This window comes from Equus quagga, chromosome 12 (assembly GCF_021613505.1).
Source record: "Equus quagga isolate Etosha38 chromosome 12, UCLA_HA_Equagga_1.0, whole genome shotgun sequence".
Taxonomy (NCBI): Eukaryota; Metazoa; Chordata; class Mammalia; order Perissodactyla; family Equidae; genus Equus; species Equus quagga.
In genome coordinates this window covers 96,747,292-96,766,579 of record NC_060278.1, presented here as the reverse complement: position 1 = coordinate 96,766,579, position 19,288 = coordinate 96,747,292, and the positions used below count along the sequence as shown (strand labels likewise).

At 42.8% G+C, this 19,288-nt stretch overlaps 1 protein-coding gene across 2 annotated transcripts; it reads left to right on the top strand.

Annotated features, from left to right (window-relative positions):
• Positions 1-38: 38 nt before the first annotated feature.
• WFDC3 (WAP four-disulfide core domain 3) lies at positions 39-14,453 on the top strand. 2 transcript variants are annotated; one of them, XM_046678067.1, is made up of 5 exons: positions 39-170; positions 10,326-10,460; positions 12,739-12,867; positions 13,433-13,618; positions 14,222-14,453. In XM_046678067.1, exons 2-4 carry the CDS (start codon positions 10,382-10,384, stop codon positions 13,615-13,617), a joined length of 393 nt encoding a protein of 130 aa, XP_046534023.1. In that variant the 5' UTR covers positions 39-170; positions 10,326-10,381; the 3' UTR covers position 13,618; positions 14,222-14,453. The 2 variants fall into 2 exon arrangements, with proteins under 2 accessions (XP_046534023.1, XP_046534025.1); XM_046678069.1 differs by having other exon boundaries at positions 45-170; positions 10,340-10,460.
• Positions 14,454-19,288: the final 4,835 nt, after the last annotated feature.

Below are 19,288 nucleotides of genomic sequence, written 5' to 3'. Positions count from 1 at the left end.
ACGTCATTGGAGCGCGCCGGCCGCCCGCCCGGAAGCGCGACGCGGGGCGCTGCGGAGTTACTGTGGTGATGGAACCGCTGGGTCTCCCTGGGGCCGGGACGCTTAGAGGCCTCGCGTGTCGGGATGGCCAGGGTTTCCTCCGGGGAGGGGCCGCGTCTCGGGTGTGGACTGTGAGTGTTCAGTCACGGATCGTTCTTCTGTTGGGCCAAGGCCGGTGGAGAAGTGCGGGGCTGGAGGAGAGCGGCTTTCCATGGGCTGGGGTTGGGGCGTAGGGGGAGGGTTTCGTACAGTAGGGTCTGCAGTTGAGTCTTTGAAAACTGTAGATTTTAATGTGCCGGACCCTCAGCGCCAGAATTGGAATGGGCCTAATGCGGGGACCCGGACATCCAACGAGAGGCGGTCTGACGCATACCATCCCAAACACGCATCCACCGGGTGTCTCCAGGCCTTGACTCCAGGGGCCACCTCTTGCGTCTGAAGGCATCAGAATAAAGGTTGGGCCTTGGACCGTGGATTCCCTCAGCCCCAGGGAGCTGGGCTTCTCTCTCCAGACGGGTGATTCTGATCTGGGCTGGGGATGCAGGATTTTAACAACTGAGGAGTTCCCAGGGCTCCCCTTAGCTCTGCCTTAGAGGTAAGACGTCCCTGAGTAGAATTAGATCGATTTATGGGTGCTGGAGAGAGTTACTGTGGACAGAGGAAAGAATCACTGCAATTTAATTAATTAATTCATTCATTCTTTCATTTTTGCTGAGGAATATTCACCCTGAGCTAACATCTGTGCCAATCTTCCTCTATTTTGTATGTGGGTCGCTGCCACAGCGTGGCTGTGGAGGAGTAGTGTAGGTCTATGCCTGGTAACTGAACCTGGGCCCTGGAAGTGGAACACCCCAAACTTGACCCCTAGGTCACAGGCTGGACCCTCACTGCAATTTAAATAGCAGATATTTATTTGGGCAATTAGAATTGCAGTTGGGGAGACACAGATTCAGGCAGAAACCCAAAATGTGCTCTGGAGAAGACAAAGAAGGCAAGGAGTTATAAAGATGAAAAGATAAGCCACACAGGTTGTTTGCAAGACTTTGCCATTGGTGCTGGCAACAACTGTTACTTCTTTGCTGCACATGATTGGTTGCTGAGGCCATCTCTAAGGCAAAAAGTTCTTATTCATGGGAGTAAACATTTTTCTTAAAGGAAGGTCAAGATAACAAGAGGCATAGTTCAAAAGTTACATTCCAAGTGGGTAGAGATGTGGTGTACCTGCATAAGTCCCCCTTGTTTAATGGCGTCCCAGTTCTATTTTAGAAGCCCCTATGTTAGTCCTTTTTTTGTTATGCTGTCCACATTATTTTTAGCAGGTCATGGTATGGGGTAGTAGAATGCATGAGTTCTGCAGTTAGAAAGATCTGAGTTCAGATCCTGTATGATGTGGTGATTAAGAACATTGACTATGAAATTGGACTGCCTGCCTTTGTTCTACTACTTACTAGCTGTGTGACCCACGTTTCTTTCTGTGCCTCAGTTTCTCCATCTGTAGAGTGGGGATAATAGTACCTAACTCATAGAGTTGCAGTGAGGATTAAGTGAATTAATTTATGTAAGGTACTTAGAACTGTGACACAAGTAAACTCTCAAACAATGCTATCTGTCGTTACTATTATTAAATTCCAGCAGCCACCACTTACTAGCTTTATGACCTTGGACATTTTTTCTCAGCCCCTCTGAACCATTTTCTCACCTGCAAGAGTATTGTGAGGATCAAAATAAACAATGTATATAAAGTGTATCAACAAAGGTTAGTTATCTCCATTCTCCATTATCAGCCTTAAAACAGTAAGGTAACTTCCTGGCACCAAACACTTTGGCCCTATTAAGGGAGTTTTTACCTTTGGCCTTGAATGTCCTCTACTGTTTAAATTCCCTGGGCTAAGCAGCGCCAGTGGACTCTATTAGGTATCATGGCTGATGGAAGTCATAAGCAGGCACATAAAAATTAAAAAAAAATACGGGAAGAGGAGATAAATAAAGGGGGCATAGATGGTGTAGACTATTTGAGTCATAGCAACTGTTCTTTTAAGCTCTGTCAGCTAGCCTTCCTATGGTCTAAGAATGGCCTGTGTGGGCTGGAGGGACCAAGATGTAGGTTTTTGTTAGACTTGTGTTAGTTCTGAACAAACTTAAATACTACTTTTCTGTAGGGTTTTTTGGATAGTTTCTAGGTAGTCTGTTCCATTCTTTGTTTTCTATGTTGCTAGGATGGACAGGAGCCACAGCACATTTTATTAGCTTTGGTTATTTTTGTATTGAGTCATACCTCTACTCCTGTCATCTCAGCTGTAGCTATGCCCTTCCAAAGCCCTTTAGGGGTCTCTTTAATCCTTTATCCAAGAGTCATCCCTCCATTTTCCCAGTTACCCACTGGGTTCCTCATCATTGTCCCTATGTGTTGTATATATTGCATTATAGAGTTTGATTGTCCCATGTAGAGGAAGAGCAAATTTTGCTCTACCCTCCAGGTTCTTCTGGTTCTGTAACAATTAAATTGACATGAGACAAACTAATAGGAGAAAATCAAATTTAATGAATTTCATATGTACAGGAACCCCACATACATGAGAGGGTCAGAGACCCCACATACATGAGAGATTCAGAGACAGAAAGTTAAAGTGAGGTATATATGCCATCTTGAACTAAGGAGTGGGATAGGGGCCTGGAGCTTCAGAGGGGAGGAGGGTAATTCACAGGATGCTAAGAAGAGTAGGTGTTCAGTAATTAGAGGTTTGCCTTGCTGTACAGATAGGTCATAAAAAGTTATTTTCTGGTAGTAACTCTTATGGGCAAGATCCCAATTTAAATTCTTTAAAGGAGAGGTAAAAATTTGTTGAGCCTGCAGGGTCCTGATTGCCTTTACCTCAAAATATTTCACATTCCAAAGTGGCACATCTTGGGAGGCCTGTTCTGAACCCCTTTGGTCCTGCCTTTGAAACTTCATGAGAAGTTTCACATTCTAGAAGTTGAGTTGGTAGATTGCTCCATCTCATGGAACCAATCTCTTGGTTTAGAGCATAGGTCAGTCCAATTAAACAGTAGTGTTCAATTTCAGGAGGTGACGCAGGTGGGCTCCCAAGGTCAGGTCTATGGTGCAAGCAATCAGGTATTTAATAAGAGGCATTTCTATGGAAACAAAAGGAAAACCATACTTAATGATTGGAGCAGATTATAATCTCAGTTTCTGAGTTCTAAAGGCAGCCAATTGAGATTTCTAGATGTACAGCTCAAAGCATTTTCGGATAGAGTAAGAGTGGGCAGCGACAGTCTGACAGATTTTCCTAGTTTGCAGTTTGAATGTCTCTGATGATCTTTCTGAGTGGCCCATACAGCAACATGTATAAAGATTGTGTATACATAAGGCTTTGTGGTCATTTCTCTAAAATTTATATCAAATTGTTCAGCTTCAGTTTGCAGGGCGTCAGGAAAAGGGCAGTTTTAGTTTTCAATGATTCCAAGTCCAAAGACGGAAGAAAATTGGATATGTTAGTTGGGAGGATTGTTGCCAGGTATTGGAGGACACTAGAAGAATTCGGAATCCAGTCCACTTTACAGGTGGAAAACAACCTCAAAGCCAATAAATAGCTCTAGAATCTAATATCCACAAGTGTGTAATATAGTTTCTATTGAAACATAATTTTTCTCTGTAAAATCACCCCCATTTCTACCAAAGATAGCCAGATTAAAACAAATTTGTTTGCAAAATAAGTCATTTCAATAAACTTGGCCCAATTATTTATATAAGTGTAAAAAGAATAGCAATTGATCATATAGGCTCTTTTAAGTCTGCTTTGCTGGAACCTTTCATAAGGAATCTCCATATTGAACTTTTAAAGGCCTCTTGAGGCCAGGAAACTGAGGCAAGGACTTACCATCAGAGTCACCTGCAACAGCTATAGATTTGGGTGAATTCCTCTCCTCGAGGTTCCCAAGATGCCCAGAGTTTCCTGCACCTGCCAGGAAGTGACCTTCATTACTCACCTGGTAAGGCTGTTGGGAATCCTGTAAGCAAGGTACCAGGCCAATATGTCCAAGGGGCTTTTATTGGTTCCATAAAGTCAATCTTGGTTCCTTAAAGCTGTCTGATCATATCTGAGGCTGTGCACATTGTGTCTCAAATATAACACTCTAGTCAAAGCCTTGGTAGTATAACCAATGTTTCCAATTGTGTCCTGTTATAGGGAGAATGGATTCTTATTGGACTTACGTAAATAACTATCTGCCATGAAAATAAGAATACTTACTAAGAGTTTCCAAATAATGTAGGGGTCAGATAGGGAGGAAAAGATACCTGTTTGAATTTTGCTTACAAGTGTAATTTACCAAACTGCTGTCATAGTTATAGTCATAGCTTAAAAGAAAAAAGATTTCCTTAAATCTGGAAAAACAAAACATTAAAAAAAGCAATGTTTCAAATAAAAAGGCATAAAAAATATAATCATTCTCATCAGTTCGTTCAATCCCATGTAATCAATTCTTGATCTTTTGTTAGCAGTTTTATGAAGTCATCATTTTCTCAATTAGCATTCTGTAATTCCTTACCCAGTTCAGTTTTAGGATCTGAAAGCTTATCAGAAACCTGTACTCTAGAGTCTGTGTCAGAATCATTTCTATGAATTTCTCTGAGGCTGAAACATATTTGCAAAAGTATCAGAATAAAACAATAACTGTAAATGACAAAAGACTTAAAATGGCATGGTTAAAGATCTGATTACAATGCAATTGACAAGGGAATTTGGTTATTTTTTGTAACACAGATTTTAAAATAATGACTAGAATTATAGCAGGGCACATCAGATTTTTAGGAATTTTATATAACTTTTAGAACACTTCTATTAATATCATTCACCCACACAATATAACCTAAGAAGATTGATCATAATTTTTTGACAGTGCTTTCCATGTGATTAAACATACCAAATATGCCTAATCAGTTTAATAGCTCCCTTTTTATAGGAAGAGAGAAAAAATTCTTTGAGAAGTCTCAGGGATCCTCTAGAAATTCTCAGTTACTTTCAGGTTAAAAAAAAAGAGACTTCAGGGCTGGCCTAATGGCATAGCCATTAAGTTTGTGCACTCTGCTTCAGTGGCCCAGGGTTTGCTGGTTTGGATCCTGGCTGCAGACCTGCACACTCCTTATCAAACCATGCTTTGGCAGGCGTCGCACATATAAAATAGAGAAAGATGGGCACAGATGTTAGCTAAGGGCCAATCTTCCTCAGCAAAAAGAGGAGGATTGGCAGCAGATGTTAGCTCAGGACTAATCTTCCTCAAGAAAAAAAAAAGACTTTATTTTGAATTTGAATTTTGGGAAATTTGTCAAAAATATCAAATGGTTTGGACACTTGACTCAATAGGATCACAGATCAATATGAAATAATACTTAATTATCTGTTTAACCAAAGTAACAATAAAAGATTTTAAAGACAAATATAGAGGGTTATATAGGTGTTAGCAAAACTTAGCTTTTTTTTTTTTTTAAATAGGAGAAAAGCATACACATTTATTTCACATAAGTTTTACAAGGCATGGGAAATGAAGACCCAAAGGAACAGCTAGACCTGTGTACTTTCGTGCTAAGTTTCATAATGAGTGGACAGTCATGGAGGAATATGATAGGTTAGGGGTATGAGGTCAGTTTAGTAAACTGGAGGAAATTTTAGCAAGGTCTGTTTTTTCAGATTCTTCTTAGCATCACTTTGTCTATGGAAATAAAACTTCCCTCCAGGTATAGGGAAGGTAACTCTCACGTGAGGGTCTTGTGACCTACTTCAGGGAAGAAGGAGGCAGTTAGAGTGACCTTCCTGCCTCTACCCTTTTCTCAGATTCCTCTAACTTAAAATATTCAACATGCCAAGACACCATATTTTGGGGTAGTTTGACCTGGACTCCATCAGAAGATAGACCAGGATTTGGTGGGAGGCAATGGTCCCCTAAGGGGGAATGCCATCTACTCCCTCACCCACTGACTCATCCACCCATCCATCCACCCATCCTACCATCCCTCCTTTCAGCCATCCATCCACCCATCCACTCATCCACCTAACCTTTTCCATTTAACCACCTAACACATTCATCCTTCCTTCCTTCCCTTCTTCCATCCACCCATCCACCTGACCTTCCTTCTTCCTTCTGTAGGAGGAAAAACGTAGCTCTTTTAACGTTAAGAGGGCTCAGTTTTTCTGAGTAATCGAGGATCTGATAAAGACAGCAAACACAGGAAATTGTTTTGATGAAACATAGAATCTTCATCTTCTAGGCAGATCACTTAAAAAGGTAAAGAAACTTTCCTTCTAGAAAATGAAAGAGGACCAAGTTCCAGTCCTGCACAAGTACACCATTGCTCTTAAAGCTTAATTTAAAAACCCTTATAATAACAATTCAATCTTCAGCCAACTTGACCACACAAAGTAAATTTCTCTCTCTTTGCAATCTTTTGTATACATTTAGTTTTGTCCTTCAGAAGTTCTAGTTTAGATAAATTACTCTCATTTCCCTTAACAAAATGTATCTTCATGTTAGAATTTTTAGCCTTTAAAAACCTTAATTTCTAGTGAAAAATAAAGAAGTAAACAATTATGAACTGTCTTTTACATTAGCATGCTGTGGCTTGACAAATTTATAAATACTTGTCATAATTTCTGAAAACATATGCTATTTCATAGTACAATCTTTCAATAAAGCACAAGACATGTTTCCTAATAAACACAACATCTTTAGTTTGTCTGTAATAAGAAGACAAAAGTAGGTAAACTGAGATTTGTTTAGCAATTAATGTTTCAGTATTTTATCTTATTTGGAAATGACCTAAACATTCGACAAATTCCTATCATTTAACTTATCAAAACTCTAGGGTTTCAAGTTACCAAAAAGATTTTGGAAGCTATTTTTAATTACATATGCCATAACATAACTATTGTTAAAAGTTCACCTAAAACCCTTTTTATTTTACTTACATCTATTTAGCTTACTTGTACCCAATAATTAAGTATAGATTACCTACAAAAACTTCAGGAGACATTAGACAAAGTCAGCCATCAATTTTTTGCTGTCAAACTTTGCAACAAAGACAACATGAATTTGTTTGACTTTTAGTAAACCAAGGTGGAACAAAAGTTTTATCATGTTAACTTGAAAAACATTTGGGTTAGTTTCTATTATATTTAGAAATTATATAAGTGCTTACTTTAAGTCAGTTAAATAGAGCTCTTTTAGAAATTATACCATCTGGAGGTAAAAAAAATCACACGTTTATAACATACACATACATATATATATATAGACACACATACATAGAGACCTCATAGCTGTTGTTTTAAAATTACTGCCATAAATCAGGTACTGTAATTTAAAGCTCACTGGTTATGAAAGAATAGTTGGATTTGAATTTTGTTTCTGGCAGATGGAATAAATTAGGTTTATCTGCTTAGATAGCTAAAGCTTTTTTCTATTTAATATTTGTGGAAAAGACACTTAAGATGCTAGATTTTGGACAAGGGTGCTTCTATAGCTGTTTGCCTCTTTTTCCTTTTTTAATCTTCGGTCTTAGAAATTGGTGATGGTCTAGATAATAGTTCCCAGAGAGGTTACAAGCCTGCTGAGATAAATAAGTGATGTTTTTGGAATTGGTGAAAGGGAATGGGTAAAATCTATACTGCCTCTAGAGCTGCATTTCCAGTTTTGCACAGACTTGTAAGATAAGGGCAGTTGCTCTCAATTTCTCAGAAATTGGGTTGTAACTTAAAGGACATCATAGGTTGATCTACCTGTCCAACTACATCATTCCTAATTTGCTTCTTTCCCTCTAGGTACATAGTTTTATTTTAACTTGAGGAAAATGGCCTATAACAATATTCCTATCAGGCTCTGAATATCAGTTTCCAATTTTTGACCATAGAGCTACTAAAAAAAAATCCTTCTAAATATCTTGCCAGTTTTCAGCTGGAACAAACAGTAAATATTTCTAGCAGTGTTACACAACTGCATGGACCCAAGAGGCATCCTCAAAGGTTACTACCTTCCCCAGATCCAGAGTCACTCCCAAAGACAGCCAAAAGAAAGAACTGACAGCCTACGTGTCCCAGGCAGACAGAAAGCCATGCTAAACCCTTAGGACACAAAATGAGACAAGCAAGAAGGCAATAGCTACCCCTGGGAGAGAAAGGGTCAATAACCAATGGATCTGGATTTGGGAAGGAAGGGATAACATGAAATTTTGTTTTCCTTTCTTGACTGGGCACTATAGAATGGCCATTTACCTTTCTAATCCTTTCCTACCTTTGGTAGGATCTTCTGAAAATGGAAATAAAAAGGCTTTATAATTCAAAAGATCTGTTCTTGTTCCATGGACATGAATTCCTTGGGTGGACATCTAGGACATTGCATGGGAAGGCCTGAAGCTGGCAGAGCCTGATTATAGAGTCCAACAAAGGGGGCCCTACTGCCTGTTCGATGTGCTTCTGCTAAGTTCATTTTCTGGCCTTCAGCCATTTACATGAGTCACCTGTGTACTCTTAGGGATTAGGCTGGAGCACTCGGTAAATCTTGGAGGAAAAGGGAAGCTAAAATGGGCAGATGGAGCCTGACTTTAAGAAGAGGATTTTATGTCGGTTTTTGTTTTAAGCCTAATTGTTTTTCCCTTGATCTTGTTAGGGAGTCCCTAAGTCTAGCTGTTGTATTATTTTTTTTGTCTTAGGTGCTGGACAATTGTACTTCCATTGTCCTGATTTTTTACGATATCTGCAAATGTTTGAAGGCAAATAGGAAAGGGTCTGAGTGGACTTTGATTTTTGTTCTAATTTCTGTCCTTCCACCTTATTAAGGGAATCTTAATGGCTAGCCATTATACCAATATGAGAACTCTCTCTAACAAATTTTTTTTTCAATTTAGAAGTTTTTCCAATTCAAAGGATCCATTGTCTGGCCATTGATGAGTAGGATCTTAATAGTGACTGAAACCAGTAAGCCTTTTTATGACTTAATCATGGACGCAAGAGGTGTCCCCCAAGGAGAGTGCAAAGGATGCAGGCCTCCCAAGATCCAAAAAGTTCACTTCCAAAGACAGACTAGGAAAGCAAAGGTCTTTGTTGCACAGGCACTAAGGATAAAATGTCTCCAGTTTCCCACGAAAACATGGAATGCCTCCAGTCACAAACCTGCTAATCTGTGACACCAGGCGGGAGCTACTGGAATGGGATTTTTCCAGCACTAACAAGCAATGAAGGTTGAGACAACAAAGGCCTCTTATGGACTGAGATCCCTTTATGACTTCACTGAGAGGAGACACAGGGAGACAAACAGTGTCTTAGAACCCTAGTCTATTTGACTGGCCACCAGATGCACCTTGGTAAATGCACCTTCCAGATGGGTGGAGATCAGAGAGAATTTTCTCACTGATCAAAAAACCAAAGCTCTCAGGGCATATAACAAGATGGCAGGAAAAACCTCATACTGTGAGTGGCTCAAGCAGGGAAACTCTTCCAATTGGTAATAGCCATGAGCCGACTTTGCCTATGGAATTTCCTTCTTATGACAAAAGACAAAATTAGACAGAGGTCCAGGATCCCTGAGCTGCAGTTATCCCAGAGCAAGCAGCCTGCAGTCAGTTAAGTTTCTCCTGTCCTAATAGCCAACTGTAGGGGAGGAAGAAAATGTTGTCTGCTCTCTAGGTTCTCATGACTGGCCTAAGAATTAAATTGACATAAGACAGATTAATAGGAGAAAATCAAATTTAACTAATTTTGTATGTTTGGGAACCCCACATACATGAGAGTGTCAGAGACCCCACATACTTGAGAGGTTCAGAGACAAAAAGGTAAAATGAGGTACATATGCTATCTTGAGCTAAGGAATGGGATAGGGGCCTGAGGCTTCAGAAGGGAGGAGGGTAATTCACAGGATGATAAAAAGAGCAGAGGTTCAGTAATTAGAGGTTTGCCCTGCCATACAGATAGGTCATAAAAAGTTATTTCTGGTAATGACGAGCAGGGCCCCAATTTAAATTCTTTGAGGGAGAGGTAAAAGGTTCTCAAGCCCTCAGGGTCCTGATTGCCTTTACCTCAAAATATTTCACATGCCAAAGTGGCACATCTCGGGAGGCCTGTTTTGAACCCCTTCACCCCATCACATGTGTCTTTTGGTAGTGCCAGGAATCCTCCCACACACCAGCAACCAATCACTTTTCTTCTTGTCAGGAGACGATGTGTTTTTTGTTGTGAAAGGGAAGACTTTGGGGCTGGGTTTAAGCCAATCCCCTAATCCTACTCTTCCCTCGGTTGATAATCTACGCAAGGTGTACACGTCTGGCCTGAATTGAGCTGTCAGCCTCCTCATCATGTCGAGCTGCTTCTTCCTCATGAAAGCACTTCTCGTTCTTGGGTCCCTGGCATCCTGGGTGACTGCAGGAAAGCATGGTGAGCTATCATGTGGGATCCCTGGCTAACAGTAAGAGAAAGTGACTAGAGGAGAAGTCATCTCCTGCCTCTTCCCAGTGTGAGGGTCCTCATTTGTGGAGATGGTCATCTCGGTAGAGCAGGACTGGATGCAGAGATTCTTGGGACTGTCACAGTAGATCTTCCTGGCTTTCTTTACCTTATTTCTCATCCTGATTTTTGGTAAGATAACCGTGAGGTGACTGGAAACCATGCAATATAAGGAACTGAGCTCACCCAGCGCGGCAAAGCCAAGACAGTGAAAGGCAGAGGATTCTGTCTAAGGGGATGGCATGAGTCATGTTGCTGCAAAGTCTCTGGGGATAGGAAAAGGACCAATGGATGGAAATAGATTTCAGCTGAGCATAAATAACTTTCTTAAACTTAAGCGTGTCTAGTGTAAGTATGAGGATGGCATAGTCTGGCTTGGAGGTAGTGGGGCCCCATGAATTCCAGATGTTTGAGCTGAGAGTCAGGGATTGTTTGTTGGGATTTAAAAAATGAGGACACATAGTTTTGATGTGACCTGGCAGTGGCATAGAATATTTAAACTAGGGGCTGTTTTGGAAAATCCTAGGACACAGGATTATTGATTGTTTAGCTGTGCTTGTTCTCCTTGGGGTCCAACACTTACTTTTTCCATCGTGGCAGACTTCCTGGAGCCAGCCATATGCAGTCGTACTCACATGTTCCTACTCAGAGGCACTGGGCCAGTCCTGATTTGGTTTTCTACAAAGCCTTTAATTGCCTGTCACTTTTTTTTCTCCATTTAAAAAATTTGAAATAAACACTGAGATGAGTGAGTCATGGTGAGTTGGTTTGATTTGGATGTGGCTTCTTTGGGTGTGCCTGTCCCCCAGGACCTGGCCCACTGCCTGCATGTTTTAAGGATGGTGTAGTAGAAAGAGTGCTTCATTGCAAACCAAGAGGCTGAGTTTCGTCCCGTTTTACCACTGACTCACTCTAGTTCTGGGAAAACCCCTTCTCTTCTCTGAGTTTCATTATCTTCATAGGGGCAGTGATGGCCACATGAAGGATGTATTTGGTTGGACACAACAGAAAATTAACTAAATAGGGGTTTGTTTTTTTCTTAGAACAAGAAGTCCTGAAGTAGGCACCAGGGCTGGCGTGGTGGCTTCCTGATACTAACAAGGATGAGGTTATTTCTCTTCTTCTCCTTTGCAGTCCTTGACTTTGTCCCCCTAGTTGCTTCATGGTTGAAAGAAAGCTGCTCGTCATCCCTATATTATGTCTGTCTTTGCACTGGAAGAAGAAAGAAGCAAGGCGGCAGTTTGAAAATGTATTCTCTGTATCAGGAATGCAGAAGTTTTTCAGCTTATGTCTTAGTTTGTGGTCACCCCTAGTTACAAGGGACTATGGGAAAGAAAATCATTTTAGCTGGCAAGGCTCATTGCCTCTCAGAATAAACCTGGGGTTCTCTTAACAAGTTTCAGTTATCTATTGCTGCCTAACAAACCATCCCTAAGCTTAATGGGTCAAAATAACAACAGTTTATTCTTTGTTACAGTTGTGTGGGTTGGCTGGGCTTAGCTGGGCAGTTCTTATACCCACACGGCAGAGGTGAGGCCACTCATGCAGCTGCATACAACTGGGAGCTCAGCTGGGAGCTCAACTGGCTGGAATGTCCAGGATGTCTCTCCTCCTCCAGGTCCTCTCTCATCATTCTGTAGCCTAGCCAGAGCTGCTCTACAGCATGGCGGCTGGTTTCCAGGAGAATGTTCTAAGAGGACAAGCCCCGATATACAAGTGCTTTTCAAGCCTCTACTTGCATCACACTTTCACACTTGCTGATGTCCTGTTGATCAAAGGAAGTTACAGGGTCAAGCCCAGATACAGTGTGGGAGGGGGTTACACAAGGGCATGAATTCCAGGAGGTGTGGTTTATTGGGGGCCACTGGCGTAGATGTATACCACAGTAAGAAAGGAGGGAGAATGAATACGAAGATGGCAACTAGAATGCCTGCTATAACGGGTTAGAGTTCATCAGTGTTTTTCAAACTGTGAGTCTAGAAATCAATTTAGTAGTTATGGCTAGTATTAAAAATAGAAGCAGAATATAAAGTGTCAGCATTGCATATACATGTATGCACATAAGTATGTACATTTTTAGCCTACCTATGTATTAACATACACATGGGACACTATGAAAAAATGTATTTTGTACTCAGAGTCCAAAAAAAATAACTAGAAACATTGGGCTTGAGCACCTCTTGGTCTCAATGCTCTGTTTCTATGGCAGAGTTTGCTGAATGTCCTGCCGACCCCAACCCATGTGAGAATCTGTGTGATGGGGACTCTTCCTGTCCCCAGGGGCATAAATGCTGCAGCACTGGCTGTGGACGCATCTGCCGTGGAGACATTGAGGGAGGTATGTGGGCTCTTTGGGGAAGAAATCCTTGAGTGCTCTTTGAGTCTGAGTCCATTTGGGAGGGAGCCATCTGTGGCCGCCTTCTCTTTCTCTTCCTGGGAAGAGTCAGAGTTCTCATCCTTCCTGTCCTCCTAGCACTCCAAACCAATGCAATCCCCCTCCTGGGGTCAAGGGGCCCATGCTGGCACTGAAGGAACTAGGGGAAGCCAGTGTGGGGTAGCAGGAAGCCCAAGCATCAGGGGAGAGAGTGGTGGTCTGGGAACCTTGCCCCTTCTGCATTCCACCCAGCCCCACCCCCAAACCCACAGAGGTATAAAACACTGAGGTACCTCTAGGGAACTCCCCGTGGATGCCATTTGAAAACTGTTGGTCCGAATGTTCTCTTGAGGCCCTACAGATTCTCAGATTCTCTAACTTTAAGGTTTCCCAGCCAGATCTTGGTTAAGATCTAGTTAGAGTCAGGGATGGATTCACCTGGAGCCCCCTTGTCTAAGTCCCAGATGGGAACTTGGAGTCAGTGGAGCCAACCATTCTGTTTCTCTACCTGTGCCTGTTTATCCTGCAGGGCGGGACGGCGAGTGTCCACAGGTTTTCTTGGGCCTGTGCATTTTCAACTGCGTGTCTGATGCTAACTGCGAAGCTGGGGAAAAGTGCTGCAAGTCAGGCTGTGGCCGCTTCTGTGTCCCGGCAGTTCTGTTATCCCTAGCTGGCCATGAAACCCAAGTGGGCATCACATCTGATTCTGAATGAGGTGAGTCCAGTCTATTATTATCAATAACCGTGAACTTACTGCTGTGTCCAAAGCACTGGCTCAGGTGCTGGGTAGGGAAATTTGGAAGGCCAAGACAAAGTTTTTGCCCTGGAGAGTCTAGTTAGAGAGAAAGATCATATGTCACAAATCAGAACTCTTGTATAGACAATATGGGCTTATAGGCATTCAGAGTAGATATGGCTCCTTGGGAAGGTCTTTCTAGAAGTAGGATTTAATCTAGGCCCTAAAGGCTAAGCAGGATGTGACAAAGGGAAGATAGCACAGAGAACATGCTGGACAAGTGGTCTGGTGATTGTTAGCAAAGGAACAGAGGGTAGAATGTATGTTTGGGAAGCCAGGGTGGGAGTCGGGGGAGAGTGGTAAAACAACAGACAGGCTTTTTTTTATAATAGGAGCTATAAGGTTGACATCTGAATGACAAGAGTCTTCATTGCCAGTTTGGACTGGATTGTCTAGGAAGCAGGGAGCCATTTAAGGCTTTTGAGAGCAATATATGCCCAGCTTCTCTAGAGTGGAAGGGAAACCTTGGGGAGCTGCAGCCAGGAGGGCACAGCTGTGACTTAATGTTTCTTCTTCTTGCAGAGATCCCAGTGCCCTAGCTGTCCTGATTTGTCCTGAGCTTCTCTGGTGACTCCAGGCGGCTTGTTGTGGCAGCCAGGAGAGAGTGATGTCCTGGAGCTTGTGACACTCCCAGGGGCTCTCATTGCTCTCTGCACTGCTTCTGCTCCTGCTGTTGTCCTGAGCACAGGAAACAGCCCTGGGTTTGGGCAATGGGTGTGTGGTGCTTCTTTACCCCAAGAAAGGCTGGTGCTGACCCTCTTGTCTGTGCTGTTTGAGGGGCTAAGATGAGGAAAGAGAGCTAGAGGTCTGAGCATGGCTGTGGGATCATGGGACTTGCTTATTTAGGAAGGGATGGGTGATACATTCTTTCTAAGAACACTGAAAAATGGGGCTGGTTGGGTGTGGCTAGGGGAGAGATGGGTGGAAGCTAAACCTAGGGTGACTTGCCATAGATGTCTGTCTCAAGCTCCAGGAGCGGGACAGTCAGGCCTCCTTTTGGGTCTGCTCACCTTTCTTTTGTCGGAGAATGCAAGTTGGGGATGGAACTGCGGTGAGTGGCTAGTTTATTGTAGTTGCTTGGGTGTTCTCACCTTGGTCCTCCTTCCTTGGGGGCCAGGCCTTGGCTCTAAGACAGGTAACTTTGCTGTAGGGGGGCGATGTCTTTAGGTTCCTGGGACAAGACAATTTTAAAAAATTACATTTCTTATGTATACACAATGGATCATATTCTATATCTTGGAGATCTTTTATGTCATCACATACATTCTTTTAATAGAACTTCATGAAAATAACTAATTTGACCAGTCATCTCTTCTTGGACATTAGTATCCTTGTATATATAAATCTTGGCCTACTTTTGCAGGTAAATCTAGGTAAATTCTTAATAATAGAACTCTAGTTTCTTAAATAGAGCCTGGCAAAAAAATAGACCCTCAATAAATATTTGTTAAATGAATGAAAGAATGAATGTAATTCCCGAGTCTATCGATTAGGAAATTGTTGGGCTGCAAGTAATAGGAAACCCGACTAACAGTGGGCTAGGCAATAAAGACATTTAGTTTTCTCCGGTTGGAGTCTGGAGAGAGGCAGTGAGGCAGGTGCAGCAGCTCAACTACACACTAACACCCAGGCTCATTTCTTCCTTCTCTACCATCCTCAGTGTTTTGGCTTTTGTCCTTGTTCTGGTCACCTCACTGGTGTAGGATGGTTGCTGCAGCTCTAGATGTCACAGTAGGAAGAAGGTATGTGTAGAGGGCAATGGTGAAAAGACCTTTACATCAAAATTTCCTTTTAATGACGGAGGCCATCTTCCCCAGAGGCCCTCCCCTACTCCCAGACTTCCTTGTCATCTCCTTGGCCAGAACTGTTGCTGCAAGGGAGGCCAGGAAAGTAAATGTCTGCAGAAGGGAATGGGAAAACATGACTGTCTTAGATGAATCACGCTTCATCCCTGAGGTTGAGGGAGGTGCCCACTGGGATATAACAATCAAGATTCTATTAGCAAGAAACAAGGAGAGAATGCTTTTTGGGTAGGTAGGTGAACTGTATGAGTCATACGGGGTCAAAGGACATATGCATTTAAAATTTGGACAGAAATAACTAAGTAGGCAGTGCTTTTATAATAATAAGAAAAAATGAGTATTGGTGCTCACCTTCAATTTTGCAAAAGTACTTCTGTAATTCCAACTTTAAGGGGGAAAGGTGAGGTATAATTTAAAAATTTCCCATCACTCCTGTGTTTTTGTGCACCCTTTTCCTCCTCTCTTTTCACACTGATACATGAAATTCTGGTTTCTACTGGGTTCAGAATACTCATCTCTTTGAGTAGAGTAGACATGTCAGTGTTGCCTGATCTGAAAGAGCGGCTCGTGTCAGCCTCGCAGTGGCCATTCTAGGGACACTCATGGCTCTAGGCTCTTGTTATAGGGAACTAAGAAGGACTGGTGTCAGTGTGATGGGTTGCTGAACATTTTGGCAGATCCCCGTTCCATTGTTTTGCTTATCATTTTATTGTTTATTTTAAAAAATCAAGATAATACATGCATATAGTTTAAAAAATCAGTACAGAAGAGGTTTTAGTGAAACACAATGGTTTGGGAATCTTAAAATGCTGTAGGATGATTTTCTGCCGAAATGGGGGGCAGGACTGGAGAGGGAGGTGTGAGCCCCAGGCGTAGCTCCGGTTGAGACACTGGAAGAGAGGTCCCTTCCAGATCTTTCCCTCTCATGTTGGGGATCTCACCCTGTCCACGTGGGAGCTGCTGACTTTTCAACCCTGAGATTCTCTCTTCCCAGCAGAGCAGGTCCCAGGTGGGAGGAGGTTGGCCCTGGACATCTCTGACTCAGTCATACTTTCCCTCTCATACTTTCTCATTCATACTCTGGTAACTCTGCTATCCTGTTCTGACATACTGACCATCAGATACCAGCTCTTGCATTGCTTTCTTCCAACAATGTCCTAGGCCCCAGCTCCAGTCTGGACTAGGACACTGTGCACCCAGTACAGGGAAATGAAATGGAATTTCTGAGTTTAGGGGCAGAGCCAGATACGCAAGATGGGGTGAGGGTGTTCATTGAGGGGCCAAGACCTATTTGGAGTGGTAGGAGCTCAGATGGTCCTCCTCTCGGACCCTGAGCTCAGCCTTGCTTTGGAGGCCAATGTGGGAGCAGCAACGGGCGAGGGGTTTGAGCGGAAAGAATTCTTTGCTGGGTACTTTTCTTCTCACAGCCACTAGAGGGCAGCAGAGGTCTAAGCGATAGACCATTTCCAGGCAAGAAAAACAAAACGATATTCTAGAAGCCTAGTTCACTATCTATTGTCTGAGTTCCTCCTGGCTTTTTCAAACCAGTTTGAGAAAAAGTTACATAGCTGAGTCCATACTGCAGATCCCAACTGAACTGCACTTAATAATTTAAAACCTAACATTATGCCCTCCCTTATGATATGGAATGCTTCCTCAATTTGGGTAACATTTATCTTGGGGACGTTATCCATCATGTTGTATCAGTGTTCCTTGTATGAAGCTACAGGGCAAATTCTTTGTGGAGCTCAAGGTCAGGAAAAAGTTTCCCTCTCCTGATGAGCTATCATGAGGATGGGCAGGGAGATAACTTATTGGGCATCAACAGAACTGTTTCATTTTTGCCTTGGCTACTAGGAAGCCACGAGCTTGCATTTTGGAGTGAGACCTGGGTTTGAATCTAGACTCTTCTGCTGCTTATTAACTCTGTGCAAAATGGATGAGGATAATAACGTTATCACATTACCCACCTCGTAGGATTGCTGGAAAGAGTCAATTTATAAAGAAGGCACTTAGCACAGAACCTGACACAAAATGCGCACTCAACAGATGTCAGCTATTGTTATTCAGTTTCTCTGATAAAATTAATCTCTTCCTGCTACCCTCTTTTATTACTTGTCTCTGCTCTTTTTAATTTTTTTGTTTTTTTTGAGGAAGATTAGCCCTGAGCTAACTGCTGCCAATCCTTCTCTTTTTGCTGAGGAAGACTGGCCCCACAGGTTCATCTGTGCCTATCTTCCTTTACTTTATATGTGGGATGCCTACCACAGCATGGCCTTCCAAGCGGTGCCATGTCCGCACCCGGGATCCGAACCAGTGAACCCCAGGCCGCCAAAGTGGAACATGTGCACTTAACCACCGTGCCACCGGGCTGGCCCCACTTCTCCTTTTTTATTCTTTTTTTTTTTTAAGATTTTATTTTTCATTTTTCTCCCCAGAGCCCCCCAGTACATAGTTGTATATTTTAGTTGTGGGTCCTTCTAGTTGTGGCATGTGGGACGCCGCCTCGGCATGGCCTGACCAGCGGTGCCATGTCGCGCCCAGGATCCGAACCAGTGAAACCCTGGGCCGCCGAAGCGGAGCACACAAACTTAACTACTTGGCCACGGGGCCGGCCACTCTTTTTTTATTCTTGGTTTAATGATTTTCAGTTTCGCGTAATCTGTTTTTTGGTATTAAGTTCCTCAAATCCTGTTTGGAAGAAGGTGGAGTATGCATAAATGAGAGATTAGTACCAGTAGAATTCTTAGGCAGAAAGAAACATGCAGAGCAGCACTCTCCAACAGAAATAGAATGTGAGCCACATAATGTCATTTCAGATTTTCTGGTAGCCACGTTAAAAAAGTAACAAGCTTGGTGTGTCCTCAACAAGTTAAACATAGAATTAGCATACGATCCAGCAATTCTACTCTCAGGTATATATCTCAAGGAATTGAAAACAGGTGTTCAAACAAAAACCTGTACACGAATGTTAGCAGAAACATTGTTTGTCATAGCCAAAGTTGGAAGCACTTGTAGTGTCCATCAACAGATACACGGATAAACGATGTGAACTGCCGAGACCATTGGGAAAAATCCCCTCTGCCCGGAGATATCTTGATTCTGACTGTCCTCAGGTGCTTTGAGCCCCGACAGTGTCATACAGGGAGCTATGTAGGACCCGAGCCAGAGGAAGGACCCCCCTGGGGCTCAGTGAGATGTGTTGCAGAGAAGCCAGGCTCCTGCCCTTCCAGCTTTGTGAGCTGCTGTTACCCTGCAAGACCTCTTTGACCGCCAGCTTGAGTGCATGGTCTTCTTGGAAGGTAGAAGCCAGGAGAGAGAGAGAGGGCTGTTGTGAGGAGCGGACAGAGGTTTTAAGGATACAGATTGCCCCATGTGTCAGTTAAAACGAAATTTGGCTGCATATGTCAGGGAACCCTCCCCAAAGAGTGGCTGAAAAGAAGTTTATTTCTCATGTAAAAGAAGTCTGGTGGTAATTAGACCAGGCCTGTTCAGGTGGCTTTGAAGTCTCGGACACCCAGAATCCCTCTCTCGTGTTACTCCACCATCCTCAGCATGGGGCGTCCATCTCGTGGTCTGAGATGGCTTCTTGAGCTCCATGCAAATCTGCAACTTCAGCGGCCAGGAAGGAGAAAAGGCTGAGAAGAGCATACCTCTTCCCCGGAGGGACATTTTCTGGAAGTTACACGGGAGGCTTGCACTGCCTTGCAATGAAGGGTGGCCATGGATCTAGATTCTGGACTATGGAATGTAAGTCAATATAGAAACGGAGAGAATCTCATTTGAA